General features: G+C 39.4%; 1 protein-coding gene across 1 annotated transcript in view; it reads left to right on the top strand.

Annotated features, from left to right (window-relative positions):
- Window positions 1-186: 186 nt before the first annotated feature.
- Window positions 187-15,310, top strand: part of LOC128244698 (cysteine desulfurase-like) — a 31,121-nt gene continuing 15,997 nt past the window's right edge. The window contains exons 1-11 of the mRNA XM_052962741.1: window positions 187-375; window positions 2,930-3,030; window positions 4,977-5,093; window positions 5,439-5,576; window positions 5,907-6,005; window positions 7,425-7,518; window positions 8,640-8,774; window positions 10,043-10,200; window positions 12,082-12,187; window positions 13,016-13,097; window positions 14,442-14,525. Of these exons, the coding sequence (XP_052818701.1) occupies window positions 264-375; window positions 2,930-3,030; window positions 4,977-5,093; window positions 5,439-5,576; window positions 5,907-6,005; window positions 7,425-7,518; window positions 8,640-8,774; window positions 10,043-10,200; window positions 12,082-12,187; window positions 13,016-13,097; window positions 14,442-14,525 (1,226 nt within the window). The 5' untranslated portion in view covers window positions 187-263. The remainder of the gene's footprint in view (window positions 376-2,929; window positions 3,031-4,976; window positions 5,094-5,438; window positions 5,577-5,906; window positions 6,006-7,424; window positions 7,519-8,639; window positions 8,775-10,042; window positions 10,201-12,081; window positions 12,188-13,015; window positions 13,098-14,441; window positions 14,526-15,310) is intronic.

Raw genomic sequence — 15,310 nt, 5'->3', positions numbered from 1 at the left:
GAATCGCACTAAAATGTTAATTTTACATAAATATCTGATAATAAATTGCGATTTTTAGCCGCTTAAATTATTATCAACATCATTCATTTAAACTTCATTCATCAGTCTTTATTTAAATATGTGTATAATATGAAATAATGTCTTGATTGGAGAATTCGTAACAAAGAACAATATTATACACTCGGAAGTGTTCTGCTATTTTCGTTAGCGCATGCTGTTGGTTTGACATTAAAGAAATTATATAAATTTACAATAGTTTAACAATGTTTTCTTGCATCGTTCGCCGTGGCAGTCCTTTGCATCGGACGATTGTATCTCAAAATATTGTCCGAACGATGCAGACGAAAGAACCAAGTCAGGGGCAGACGCAAAATGGTAATTATTCCTGTATTCATATATTACATCACTAACCAAGATTCATGTTACGCAATGTTACCCATCACTACAGTCTCCAGTACCAATGTAAATCACAGGCGGCAGTGACGTTGACAAGACCCACCCTATTTGACCCCCCCCCCCTCTTAAAATGATTGGAACACTGATCCATTATGTCTTAATACTCATTACATAATGCACCAGTCAATTGTAACAATGGCCCCCCCAGGTCCGGGTATAGCGGGGACTTTGACTTTTGGTCCAGCAAAGCCCGTGTAAAATCCTCTTCCTGCTGCGGCAAACTGCTGGTAAAATCCCCACACCCCAGGGACCCTAGGTAAGGCCCATTCCCCTCCATTTTTGGTGCGAAGACAAAACCACCACATTCACCCCGCACTTAGTGGCCACCTGGAAGGTAAAAACACGGCCCATTTCCTCGGTATACCCCGGACTTGGGGGGCTGTGGTTACAATTGACTGGTGCATAATGTGAAACAGACTATTACTATTCTTGTATGTATATCAGCCGGCATGGTCTGAGTAAGCAGTTCTTTTCTTTATAGTTGCACAACATACCTAGTATTTCTATATTAAATATATTATTTCACATTTGTGTTGTTATCTCAAAGTCACTTGACTACCATATTTCCTTGACTATAAGACGTGGAAATTGGGTCCCGATTTTTAACCTCAAAGTAGGCGAGTCTATAAGAAATTCAGAAAGAATAGAGTCAGAATCAGTAATATTCAACATACGGTATTCGACTGACTGATATTTCTATACACATTTCATTAATCGTTTGATATACATTAATTTATCCACAATCTTCAATGGATATTTATTTCTCCTAATTTAAGTCCCATCAACTGCAATCCAAACAAACACCTGCGAAAATTTAACTTATTAACACATGCAATGGAATGTGTCATGTTTGTCGGCTGCAGATCAAACGGTACAATTTTTGACGTCACAGCACGAGCTTTGTAAACATCAAAGGTGCATGGCAGTGGTTTGTATTTAAATAGGTCAGCCTTTACCGTATAATCCCATTTACTCCCAAGATTGCATCAAGGCTGGTTAGAACATACCATACGATCAGAAAAATAATAATCAATAATTCCCGTCTGAGAACCTTCAAATCATGGCCATTATATAAGAGTTTACTACAAATATGAATGAACCTTTGGCTCTACGAAAAAAATTAAATAAATCCTTAACCATGTAACGTTGGTCTATTATTAACCTACCTCCAGATTAGAGAATACACAGTTGACATTAAATCGGCGATTTTCTTCCAAGCAAAGGAACAAATTAAGTGATTATTGACTGTTTAGCTTGAACATAACCACAGACTTGGAGAAATTCAAGTGCTGGATTTGCTTTAAAAATTAACCCCGTCTTATAAACGAGTCTAGACAAAAACACCAGATTTCATGGGCAAAGTTGGGGGGTCGTCTTAGAAGCGGATCCCCTTATAGTCGGGGAAATACGGTATATGACTTCACAGTCATCATTACAAATGTAACGGTCCGTTGGTGGCGGATGTGCGTTCATTGTGTAACATTCGGTTATAGACGGAAGTACGTTCAAATATTGTATGTTTACTTGGATGGTAATATGCAAATTAGCAAAGCCCGGACTCGGTGTGGATTGAGAATTTACTGTATATAAAGACTAGTGGACCCATTCAGGGTCAAGCATGCTTTTCTCTGAAGGGATCTGTTGGCCTTGTTTGACGTCGCACGTTACAAATGGTGGTAGCTGTGGGATATTGACAACTGCCGAATGGGAGTTGCCTTACCCACGAGTTTTCCAGGTCTAGACTCGGGACGAGTCTTCTTGGAGTGGAAAGTAATGTAACAGTCTGCTGTAGGTGGTGGATGTGCGTTCATAGTGTAACATTATGTTATAGGGTCGAGCATGATTTTCTATGATTGGATCTGTTGGCCTTGTTTGAAGTCCCACTTTACACGAACATGATCATTATTCCAAAAACATAAACATTAACCAAAATTTCCATGAAATAAAAAAATCATTATAATTTCTTTATAAGGGTTGACATATTAAGGCCCTCGTATGGATGATTGTGTTTTTGTAAAACTATAACTAACTTATTTTTCAACCAATTGTCCCCAAATAACTTGCATTCAGAGAATGTACAACTTTATTACATTTCTATCAACAAATGGATATTGTAAGCGATGTGAAGCAAGGCCAATACTTTAATAATCATTCAGTTATGCCCCTTGATAACTTCTAACGTTGTTCAGATATTACCAGTGACATTGTGCACATGATGAGCTAGGCTCCTCATTCCGCAGCACTATTGTTAACATTGATTTCAATACAATGTTAAATAAAAATCTTAATCCACTGTATTTTGGACCTGTCTGATGACCTCTATATGGAATTAACTTGTGTCTCTATTCTGCGAGTCTTTTATAGCAAAGAAGTAGTAGTGGAATGTCAATATGATGTGTTATTTTACTATTTAAATGCTTGGAAGTGTACATGTTGCAACTGATGCAAGTTAGTATTTTTTACATGCTTTCAGCTCCACCTGCAAGACACACTGCCTTTGCCAATGTTCGCAAAGATATGCCGAATAATGAACTGCGACCACTCTACCTAGATGCACAGGCTACTACACCATTGGTAAGATATGTCAGATAATGAACTGGGACCAGCCTACCTGGATGAACAGGCTACTACACCATTGGTAAGATATGTCAGATAATGAACTGGGACCAGCCTACCTGGATGAACAGGCTACTACACCATTGGTAAGATATGTCAGATAATGAACTGGGACTACTCTACCTGGACACACAGGTCACTACACCATTGGTAAGATATGTCAGATAATGAACTGGGACCAGCCTACCTGGATGAACAGGTTACTACATCATTGGTAAGATATGTCAGATAAAGGGCTGGGACTACTCTACCTGGACACACAGGTCAGTACAACATATGTCATATAATGAGCTGGGACTACTCTACCTGGACACACAGGTCAGTACATTATTGGTAAGATATGTCAAATAATGACCAGCTGGGACTACACTACCTGGACACACAGGTCAGTACATTATTGGTAAGATATGTCAGATAATGACCAGCTGGGACTACACTACCTGGACACACAGGTCAGTACACCATTGGTAAGATATGTCAGATAATGAGCTGGGACTACTCTACCTGGACACACAGGTCAGTACACCATTGGTAAGATATGTCAGATAATGACCAGCTGGGACTACTCTACCTGGACACACAGGTCGGTACACCATTGGTAAGATATGTCAGATAATGAGCTGGGACTACTCTACCTGGACACACAGGTCAGTATATTATTGGTAAGATATGTCAGATAATGAGCTGGGACTACTCTACCTAAACACACAGTTCAGTACACCATTGGTAAGATATGTCAGGTAATGAGCTGGGACTGCTCTACCTGGACACACAGGTCAGTTCACCATTGGTAAGATATGTCAGATAATGACCAGCTGGGACCAGTCTATATGGATGCACAGGTCAGTACACCATTGGTAAGATATGTCAGATAATGACCCGCTGGGACCAGTCTATATGGATGCACAGGCCACTACACCATTGGTAAAATATGTCAGATAATGACCAGCTGGGACCAGTCTATATGGATGCACAGGTCAGTACACCATTGGTAAGATATGTCAGATAATGACCAGCTGGGACCAGTCTATATGGATGCACAGGTCAGTACACCATTGGTAAGATATGTCAGATAATGACCAGCTGGGACCAGTCTATATGGATGCACAGGTCAGTACACCATTGGTAAGATATGTCAGATAATGACCAGCTGGGACCAGTCTATATGGATGCACAGGTTAGTACACCATTGGTAAGATATGTCAGATAATGACCAGCTGGGACCAGTCTATATGGATGCACAGGTCACTACACCATTGGTAAGATATGTCAGATAATGACCAGCTGGGACCAGTCTATATGGATGCACAGGTCACTACACCATTGGTAAGATATGTCAGATAATGACCAGCTGGGACCAGTCTATATGGATGCACAGGTTAGTACACCATTGGTAAGGTATGTCAGATAATGACCAGCTGGGACCAGTTTATATGGATGCACAGGTTAGTACACCATTGGTAAGGTATGTCAGATAATGACCAGCTGGGACCAGTCTATATGGATGCACAGGTTAGTACACCATTGGTAAGATATGTCAGATAATGACCAGCTGGGACCAGTTTATATGGATGCACAGGTTAGTACACCATTGGTAAGGCTTCAACACAACAGTACTAATGTGTGTGTTTTTCTGCACTGACACTACTTTTTTTATAGAAAAATATCTGACTTTTTCTGAAAAAAAAACATAAATAAGAAATTCATTGGCAAAAAATTATCAGTAGCAGTCAATTTAGTTATAGATTTTTTTGTATAATAATATTTATCACTTGAGCTTGTGCTCAGGACAATATTTCAAAATTAGGAGAAATCTTTGGTTATATACTTTGCAGTACCAATAAAAAAAAAAGCAAAAATGTAACTTAGTGTGATAATTGTTTCAAATGCCCTATTTTCTGCAGGATCCACGAGTTCTGGACACAATGTTGCCGTACCTGGTCAGTTACTATGGTAATCCACATTCCAGAACCCATGCATACGGCTGGGAAACTGAGGCTGCCGTGGAAACAGCAAGGAAGGTGAGGCTGTTTCTTCATGAACCAAAGTTGCAATCACATGTTTCCTAGTACAGTGTACAAGAGACACACTTAAAAGTGTGATTACTGATTGCAAAAATCAGAAAAAGTCTAGTCCAAAATATGCATGTCACATTACTAGTACCGGTATATCACACTTTGAAAAGCAGTGTTAACTCAGGAGACTACCATGCTTATTATGTTAAGCCTGCTTAGTCTACAGCTACATTTGGTAGCTATATTGAAGAAATGTACAACATATATAACATGACTGTAGGAGTCCATCTTATTATATGTTGCCTGATTTGTGGCCATGTTAAAAGGGTGCTGTTTTTTGCCTCATGTCAGCAAGTAGCAGACTGTATAGGTGCCGACCCACGTGAGGTTGTGTTCACCAGCGGGGCCACTGAGTCCAACAACATCAGCGTGAAAGGCGCTGCAAGGTTCTACAAGAGCAAGAAGAAACATGTGATCACAACACAGACTGTAAGTGCATTGTCTCAGTCTGCAATAGAGCAGATCAAACGTTTACGTTTTGAAAACTTTTTTAATGATGACAATATCAAACATTTGCTTTAACAAATAAGAAAAATTGTCAATTTAAAAAAGAAATAAGTCTGTATTTTAATGACTTTTTATTACAATGTATGATAGTGTGCATTAACAAAATTATTGTTCATATTTCATTTGCTGTTTGAAATGTTGTTGATATGTTACTCTGAAATGGAAACATTTCTGCTGTATGTGGTCAAAAGATATCACAAATATCAGAAACAGAAAATATGTTCAGATTCCATACTTGACTTGATCTTGTAGGAGCACAAGTGTGTGTTGGACTCCTGCCGGGCCCTGGAAGGTGAAGGGTTTGAGGTCACATACCTCCCTGTGCAGACAAATGGTCTCATTGATCTCAAGGTAAACTTTAGGTCTTGGTTTTACAGAAAACATGGACATAATTAAGCTCTTTCTGAAATTAAAAGGTGCTTTAACCTAAACACACTTTTCAATCAACAAATACTGTGTGTTTTTAAAATAAAAAGTTTTACTGAATAAAGAAACCATGGTCATTAAATTTAGTAATGTACATTGTGTTCTCAGCTCAAAATCTTCAGTAAGCATTGATGCATAGTATGTGTGAATAGCTTATGTAATGACATAGCAGCGGATCTGTTTTTGGGAGTTATGGGGTAAGGTCACTGTAACTAAAAATAGAAATATGGTTTCCCCTCAATAGCTTAGGTTAGCATTAGTTTAAACGATTGTGAAACAAGCTTTTGCAACTTATATGTATCACTTTGGTTGGCACGATATTGCACCAGAGTGTGGCTTTGTGTTGTAGGGCAAACCAGAGTACCCAGAGGAAACGCACTGGTCTGACTTGGTGACCACAAACCAAACTCACATGCACCCAGGCCGGGAATCAAACCTATGTCGCCTAGATGAGAAGCGAGTGCACTAAATGGACAAGTGCATTAAGTTAGCATTGATGGATAGTGATGAAATTTGGTGTGTAGGTAGCTTAACTTAGGATTGCGTATTGTGTTTGTGGGTTCAATATCAAGAGTTAGGAATACCTTCTATTGATGAAACTTGTGAAGGAAGCTTATCTGAAGGTGTATCTTAGGATTGCTTTTTAAGTAAAAAAAGTAAATTTCATTTTTACTTCATTTGTGTAAAAATTCCAGTTAGCATTGATCTGTAGTTGGTAGGAAGGTGAAGGTCACTACATCAGTATTTTGTAGGAGGGTGCAGGTCACTGCATATCTAGTTGGTAGGAAGGTGAAGGTCACCGCATATCTAGTTGGTAGGAAGGTGAAGGTCACTGCATATCTAGTTGGTAGGAAGGTGAAGGTCACTGCATATCTAGTTGATAGGAAGGTGAAGGTCACCGCATATCTAGTTGGTAGGAAGGTGAAGGTCACTGCATATCTAGTTGGTAGGAAGGGGAAGGTCACTGTAGCTGTAGTTGGTAGGAGGGTGAAGGTCACTGCTTGTTACAAACTCAACTCAAGTTTCTGTTTCCACAACATTACGATCTGGCTTCGTCCCATAGCAGTGTTTCTAGTTTTAATTACATTGCCTGTTTTAAGTGTTAGTATCAGCAAGGCAATTTAACTCTTCTGGCATACACACCTCAATATTCTGACTCAAGTACTGGTAGAATACTGTGTTGTAAAATATATTTATTGTTAGTTAGATTCAAAATGATATTAGATAAACAAAAAAATCTGATTGTTCACAGGCAGTGCAGCCTGAAGTTTAGAAATTGTGTGTTAATTGCTGTCATGTATTGCAGCAATTTTGTGTGGACTACTTGTACCAAGTGTTTTCCAGGAATTGGAAGCTGCGATCAGACCGGACACTGTCCTAGTTTCCATAATGACGGTGAACAACGAGATAGGGGTGCGACAACCTATGGAAGAAATAGGTAAAAGAGTACTGATAGTTGGTGAATGGGAGTAGACAGCTGCCATGAATTGTATAGGAACAAAATAAGTTTGATTGTTTCAGTGACAATACAGCCTATCCATTTACTTATTGCACGTGGTTTTTTGAACAGAATGTGGGACAAAATCCAAGTGGACAAACTCTCCCCAGACAAGATACCCTGCTTGTTTAATGAGTTTCTCTTCTTATTCGTATTATACACTGAGATACTTTTTCCTCCCACCTCAGATAAGTAGATCTGATAAATTGACCATGCTAGAAATTCTTATCTTGCCCACTGGCAAAGATCAAACAAGTACCCGTAAGGAACTCCTTTATCATGATCACAACATTGTAGTTACCTCCCTGGTTGAAGACTGTCGTCTGTACCATCATAAAACCTTGTCTTGTGGCAATTTTTGGAATGCTTATTAATTATTTCTCGGATCAAATGTCACCATAAAAACGTTTTCACGCACCTTTTAAGAAGTAATGCTTCACTCTCCTCAGCAACTATTTAAAGACCAATTTGACTATTAACATAATCTGAATCGCTGTGCGCATATTCATGACAACCAGGAATTATCACATATCCATACACATTTATTTTCACTACGCACAACAGAGTTCAAGCAAAAAACACATGCTTTTTAAGTTTTGTTTAACTGAGGGGGGAGAAAAAGCATCGACCATAGCTGCTCGTGTAAGATAGGTTCATCCCAACCCTCCCGCAGGGTGTTTTGCGCAAAGCCTCATTTCCGCAAAACACCCAAGGCTCGGGTCGGGATGAACCTATCTTACACGAGCAGCCATGTAGATACTTACAATCTTTACCAGCATATCTTCACTGACTTATATCATCAAATGTGTAAGGCTGTTATGTGTTTAAACTTTAGTGTGTAGTTAGCATTTGCTTGTTACTGGAAACCTACAATAACAGTAAATGGTTGGATTGGCCGGCCGTAGAGGGAGGAGGTGGGCAATAGGATAAGGGGTTTTGGAAAATAAGAGGTTATTGGTTAGTGAAAATCATGGTTCGGTCATTGAAAATCTGGGAAAAGTGTTGGAAATTTATTTGTCCTTTTTGTGGGCAACCCTGTAATTACAATTGTTCATTTGTAGGAGCCTTATGCCGGTCAAACAAGGTGTTTTTCCACACTGATGCAGCTCAAGCTGTCGGAAAAATCCCTATGGATGTGAACAAGATGAACATAGACCTCATGTCTATCAGCGGACACAAAATATATGGCCCAAAAGGTAATTATAGAGTTGCTTTTGAAGTATGTAATGATTGTGAAACTTATTTTATTGAATCTTTTTTTATCATAAATAAAGTTTAAATTTTTTGGCATTCAGGTTAGTTTGTAAATGGATCAGTGTGAAACATTATGTAGGCAGTGATCAGGTTTATCCTCTTCTGAGTTTCCTTTCAAGGAAGAAGGTTGAGGTATTGTCACAGCCATTGTGTAATTGTTGACGTTGTTATCTTAGCCAAAACAAAAGCACCATTCACCATTTACAAAGATACACATAAAACAAGTGATGACAATGTGAGTGAGGGTCTTCTGTTATAGATGTTTGCCTCTCAAGCCAGAAGTCAACACAACCAGCCTATTGTTCAATACTTTGTTAAAGTAATCAACGTGATTTTAAACTTCGTTGTTAACTTTTGAATATGAAATATTGGATTATGGGCTCACATATTTGAATAGTAATAAGTACAGCTGAAAAACCTGTTTGAAATCTTATTGGAAAAACAGCTGATCAAAAATGTATCCATTTAACTTCCAGAACATTAACGATTTGAAATTTAAAAATGGTAACTTGAACAATGTTGTTAACTTGTTAAAGATTTGAACAATCACCCCATAATTTGCAAATTTTCTCAGGAATGTCTTAATTTAAAACTGAAATTTTTTTACCAATGCATTGAATGTTGTATAAATAGGGCTGCATCCAGGTCACGAAAGTCACTTGGATCATCGTCACAGACTTTTTGAAGCAATGACACATAATTTAATTCATCACAAGCATGGTTTTTGTAACAGCAGAGGTATTTCAAAGATGATGTGTTCATCAGAATATAAATGAAGTAAAAAGGAAATGTGTTCAACTAAGGAAGTGCAATAGGAGTGAAAATATATCAGAATAAATATAGCAGTCTGAAGAATCATTCTGAAGTAACTGTGTATAAAACTACACTTATATGCAAACGTTGATGCTGTAACAAAGCCCATTACTCTGGCTTTGATAAATGTTGAGTTATACCTATTGATGTATTGAGAACAATGGACCGAGGTTGGCATCTGCTTCAAGTACTCTTGTTGGAAACAGCTGCTGAAACTTGATAGGTCAACAGGGATAAAATAGTGAACAGAGTGCACACCAAACTTTTGCATGTTGTAAGTTTGTTGTGAGTTAAGTTTTAACCTTATAATTATAGATAACTTGGGATCTTTTGATAAAGTTTCAATTGATGAATTTATGTAAACTAGGAAGGCTTACATTCATCCCATGGTTTACAGGGGTAGGTGCGCTGTATGTGAGGCGGAGACCACGTGTGCGTGTGGAGGCCCCGCAGAGTGGTGGGGGACAGGAGAGGGGCATGAGAAGTGGAACACTGCCCACACCCCTGTGTGTGGGCCTTGGGGCGGCATGTGAACTGGCCATGCAGGAAATGGAGGTAGGTGTGAGACACTATAACATACACATAAAGGGGGACAAGAGCAGGGCATGGGGAGGCAGGATATAAAGGTAGATTGGCAGTGATTTAATATGTAGCAGAAGCCCTGATTTAACTAATACCGTGAAAAATATGAAGAGGTGCATATTTCAGTATGACCGTGCCTTCCTGGCATTATTATATTTCAGTATGACCATGCCTTTCCATCATGACTATATTTCAGTATGACCGTGCCTTTCCATCCTGATTATATTTCAGTACGACCGTGCCTTCCCATCATGACTATATTTCAGTAAGACCGTGCCTTTCTATCATGACTTTCTATCATGACTATATTTCAGTATGACCGTGCCTTACCATCATGACTATATTTCAGTATGACCGTGCCTTTCCATCCTGACTATATTTCAGTATGACCGTGCCTTTCCATCCTGACAATATTTCAGTATGACCGTGCCTTTCCATCCCGACTGTATTTCAGTACGACCGTGCCTTTCCATCCCGACCGTATTTCAGTATGACCGTGCCTTTCCATCCTGACTGTATTTCAGTACGACCGTGCCTTTCCATCCCGACCGTATTTCAGTACGACCGTGCCTTTCCATCCTGACCGTATTTCAGTACGACCGTGCCTTTCCATCCTGACCGTATTTCAGTACGACCGTGCCTTTCCATCCTGACCGTATTTCAGTACGACCGTGCCTTTCCATCCTGACCGTATTTCAGTATGACCGTGCCTTTCCATCCTGACTGTATTTCAGTACGACCGTGCCTTTCCATCCTGATTGTATTTCAGTACGACCGTGCCTTTCCATCCTGACCGTATTTCAGTACGACCGTGCCTTTCCATCCTGACCGTATTTCAGTACGACCGTGCCTTTCCATCCTGACCGTATTTCAGTATGACCGTGCCTTTCCATCCTGACTGTATTTCAGTACGACCGTGCCTTTCCATCCTGATCGTATTTCAGTACGACCGTGCCTTTCCATCCTGACTGTATTTCAGTACGACCGTGCCTTTCCATCCTGATCGTATTACAGTATGACCGTGCCTTTCCATCCTGACTGTATTTCAGTACGACCGTGCCTTTCCATCCTGATCGTATTTCAGTACGACCGTGCCTTTCCATCCTGACTGTATTTCAGTACGACCGTGCCTTTCCATCCTGACTGTATTTCAGTACGACCATGCCTTTCCATCCTGACTATATTTCAGTACGACCATGCCTTTCCATCCTGACCGTATTTCAGTATGACCGTGCCTTTCCATCCTGACTGTATTTCAGTACGACCGTGCCTTTCCATCCTGATCGTATTTCAGTATGACCGTGCCTTTCCATCCTGACTGTATTTCAGTACGACCATGCCTTTCCATCCTGACTATATTTCAGTACGACCATGCCTTTCCATCCTGATCGTATTTCAGTATGACCGTGCCTTTCCATCCTGACTGTATTTCAGTACGACCGTGCCTTTCCATCCTGACTGTATTTCAGTACGACCATGCCTTTCCATCCTGATCGTATTTCAGTACGACCATGCCTTTCCATCCTGACTGTATTTCAGTACGACCATGCCTTTCCATCCTGATCGTATTTCAGTACGACCATGCCTTTCCATCCTGACTGTATTTCAGTACGACCGTGCCTTTCCATCCTGATCGTATTTCAGTACGACCATGCCTTTCCATCCTGACTGTATTTCAGTACGACCATGCCTTTCCATCCTGATCGTATTTCAGTACGACCATGCCTTTCCATCCTGACTGTATTTCAGTACGACCATGCCTTTCCATCCTGACTGTATTTCAGTACGACCATGCCTTTCCATCCTGATCGTATTTCAGTACGACCATGCCTTTCCATCCTGACTGTATTTCAGTACGACCATGTCCGTATTTCGCGGTTGGCTGACAGACTTATAGACAGAATCACATCACAACTTCCCCAGGTGATCAGGAACGGAGACCCAGAACACTCTTATCCAGGTATATACATGTCTTATTCAGATATATACATGTCTTACCCAGGTATATACATGTCTTATGATAAAAAACACCATTGATTGTGCTGTGCAAAAGAAATATCATTTTGTGTATGATATTTTGATTTGAGTTATTGCCCTTGGATTATTTTTGTACGTTTTTTGAGTATTAACTGAAGTCTTTGAGGCATTGACTTCAAACATCATAGACATAAAGATCACTTTTGGGAGAAGGGCAGTGCAAAAAACCATTGGAACGAATGTTTAACACCTGTAACTTTAGGACAAGATGACTTTAACTACATTCCACCAAGGAATATGTTTACCCTTTCTGTATTCAAGCTGCTTGTGGGGGTACTCGTCACTCCTGTGACAACTTTAGTATGTAGTGTTATCAATACTCATTCAATAACCACACATTCTTGTCCAAGAGTAAAAAAAACCTCAACATGACAATTAGCACAGAAGATTTACACCACCCTACCTGTTTTAATTATTCATTTTCTATACATCATGTTGTGGCATAGTTATTTCTTTTGGTTATATCAAAACTTAAATTGGTTGTTTGAAATTAACCTTATAAAGGTTGATTGTTTTTGAGCTCACCTTATTAAGCAGCCCCTCCAACAGCTAATGCCACAAGATTGCTGACTGTGGCAAACGGTTCCTTTGAAGTGTGCGATCAATCAACAAGATATAGGCTTTCACAATTAATTTGATATTCGCTTGATGAATGGAGTTAACACCATCATTGCTCAATGCTACAAAACATTGAAACATTAAATTTTCTCTGGTTTCAGTTTTAACAGTTGTTTTATGTATTATAATTTAGGCTGCGTGAACTTGTCTTTCGCCTTTGTTGAGGGGGAGAGTTTGCTGATGGCCCTTAAAGATATCGCCCTCTCTTCCGGCAGGTAAGATTACTGTGTTCATTATGTCTCTCTTTATATACATGTTGTTTTTGCCGAAGATGTCTGTCTGTCGGTCTATCTGTCTGTCTGGGTGCACATAAGGGTGTGTCTGTCCGTCACAAATCATGTCCATTTCCTATCTCATGAACAGCCTGAAGGATTTTAAGAGAACTCAACCTAATACTAATGCCCACCATATTGAGACAATGTGGAGAATGCATGATATAACCAGCTCGGTTCAAGGTCAATATCACACTTATAGGTCAATGGTCATATGACTACATTTCATTTTTGTTCCATATCTCTTGAACCACAGGATTCTAAAGTATGTGCTGCAAATGTTCATCATATTGAAACAGTCAGTTAATGGCTCAGTTCAGGATCAAGGACACAATTATAGGTCTACGGTCATATGACAACATATCATGTACGCTCCATAACTCTTGAATCCCTTGAAAGATTTTGAAATTACTACCCACAAACATCCACCATATTGAAATAATGTGCAGAGCACATGTTACAACTAGGTTGGTTTAAGGTCAATATAACACTTAGGCGTCAAAGGTCATGTGACTATTATAATATGACTATATTTGGTGTCAGCTCCATATCACTTGTACGGCTTAAAGGATTTTGAAATAGCCCGACGTAAATGTTCACCATATTGAAACAATGTGCAGAGTGCATGTTGCAACAAGTGGGGTCAATGTCACACTTTGAGGTCAAAGGTCATATGACTATAATATAACATTTCGTGTCAGGTCAATACTTTGTAAACTGTTTGAGGGACTATGAAATAACACGCCTCAATTGTTCTTCATATTGAGACGATGTACAGAGCTCATGTTACAACCAGCTATGTTCAAGTTCAGGTCACACAAGGTATTTATTGTGTATGTATGCCTGTTTTTGTTTAAAGCGTTTTATGCTTTTCCATACATTTTTTTCTGTTTCCCATTGTCAAATGTTGTTGCACTAAAAGAGACATTTATAGGCGGTTGACGTCTGTGTTTTATTACAAAAACAACTGTCTTTATGGAATTTGTTTTAAGCTTTCCATAATGCCACCGTAATGGAAAACTTAATGAAAAATATCTGTAATAGGAAAAAGTAAAAAGATAAAGGAAGTTAAGTTGTAAAATACAGATACAAACAAACACTGATTTATGAAATAAATAAAACTTTATACAGTACAACACTTTCAGAAATGTTTGTTTGTGAAATGAGAGATTTCTGTTTTTTTATTGAAGATTTTGAAAAAAATGTAATATAACATTCTAGTAACAAAGCTGTTAGCCATAATGTTAGATTTTTTAATATGCTCCATCAAACCTGGTGTATTTCAAGTGCCTGCACGTCCGCCTCACTGGAACCCTCCTATGTGTTACGAGCTATTGGTGCTGACGACGACCTCGCCCACTCCTCTATAAGGTAAATTTGCCAGGTATTCTGTGTCTTTTTAACTCATCTATTAGGTAAATTGGCAAGTAGCTTGTGTCTTTCCAACTCATCTATAAGGTAAATTGGCAAGTAGCTTGTGTTCTTCCAACTCATCTATAAGTTAAACCAGCAGGTTCCTGATACTGTTCACTTGCAGTGTTGTACTTTATTGACTTATCATTTAGGTAAGCATAAACCCTATACAGGTAGTGTTGTTCCTTGCCTTTCCATCCATCAGGTAATCTGGCAAGTAGGTTATACAGCTTATGGGCAGTGTTTTACACAGCCCACTCAACCATCAGGTAATCTGGCAAGTAGCTTATACAGCTCATGGGTAGTGATGTACCTTGTCTACTCATCCATCAGGTAATCTGGAAAGTAGCTTATACAGCTCATGGGTAGTGTTGTACCTTGTATACTCATCCATCAGGTAATCTGGCAAGTAGCTTATACAGCTCATGGGTAGTGTTGTACCTTGTATACTCATCCATCAGGTAATCTGGCAAGTAGCTTATACAGCTCATGGGTAGTGTTGTACCTTGTCTACTCATCCATCAGGTAATCTGGCAAGTAGCTTATACAGCTCATGGGTAGTGTTGTACCTTGTCTACTCATCCATCAGGTAATCTGGCAAGTTGCTTATACAGCTCATGGGTAGTGTTGTACCTTGTCTACTAAACCATCATGTTATCTGGCAAGTAGCTTATACAGCTCATGGGTAGTGTTGTTCCTTGTCTACTCATCCATCAGGTAATCTGGCAAGTAGCTTATACAGC

This window comes from Mya arenaria, chromosome 8 (genome assembly GCF_026914265.1).
Source record: "Mya arenaria isolate MELC-2E11 chromosome 8, ASM2691426v1".
Lineage (NCBI taxonomy): Eukaryota > Metazoa > Mollusca > Bivalvia > Myida > Myidae > Mya > Mya arenaria.
This window is presented reverse-complemented; position numbering and strand designations above follow the sequence as displayed.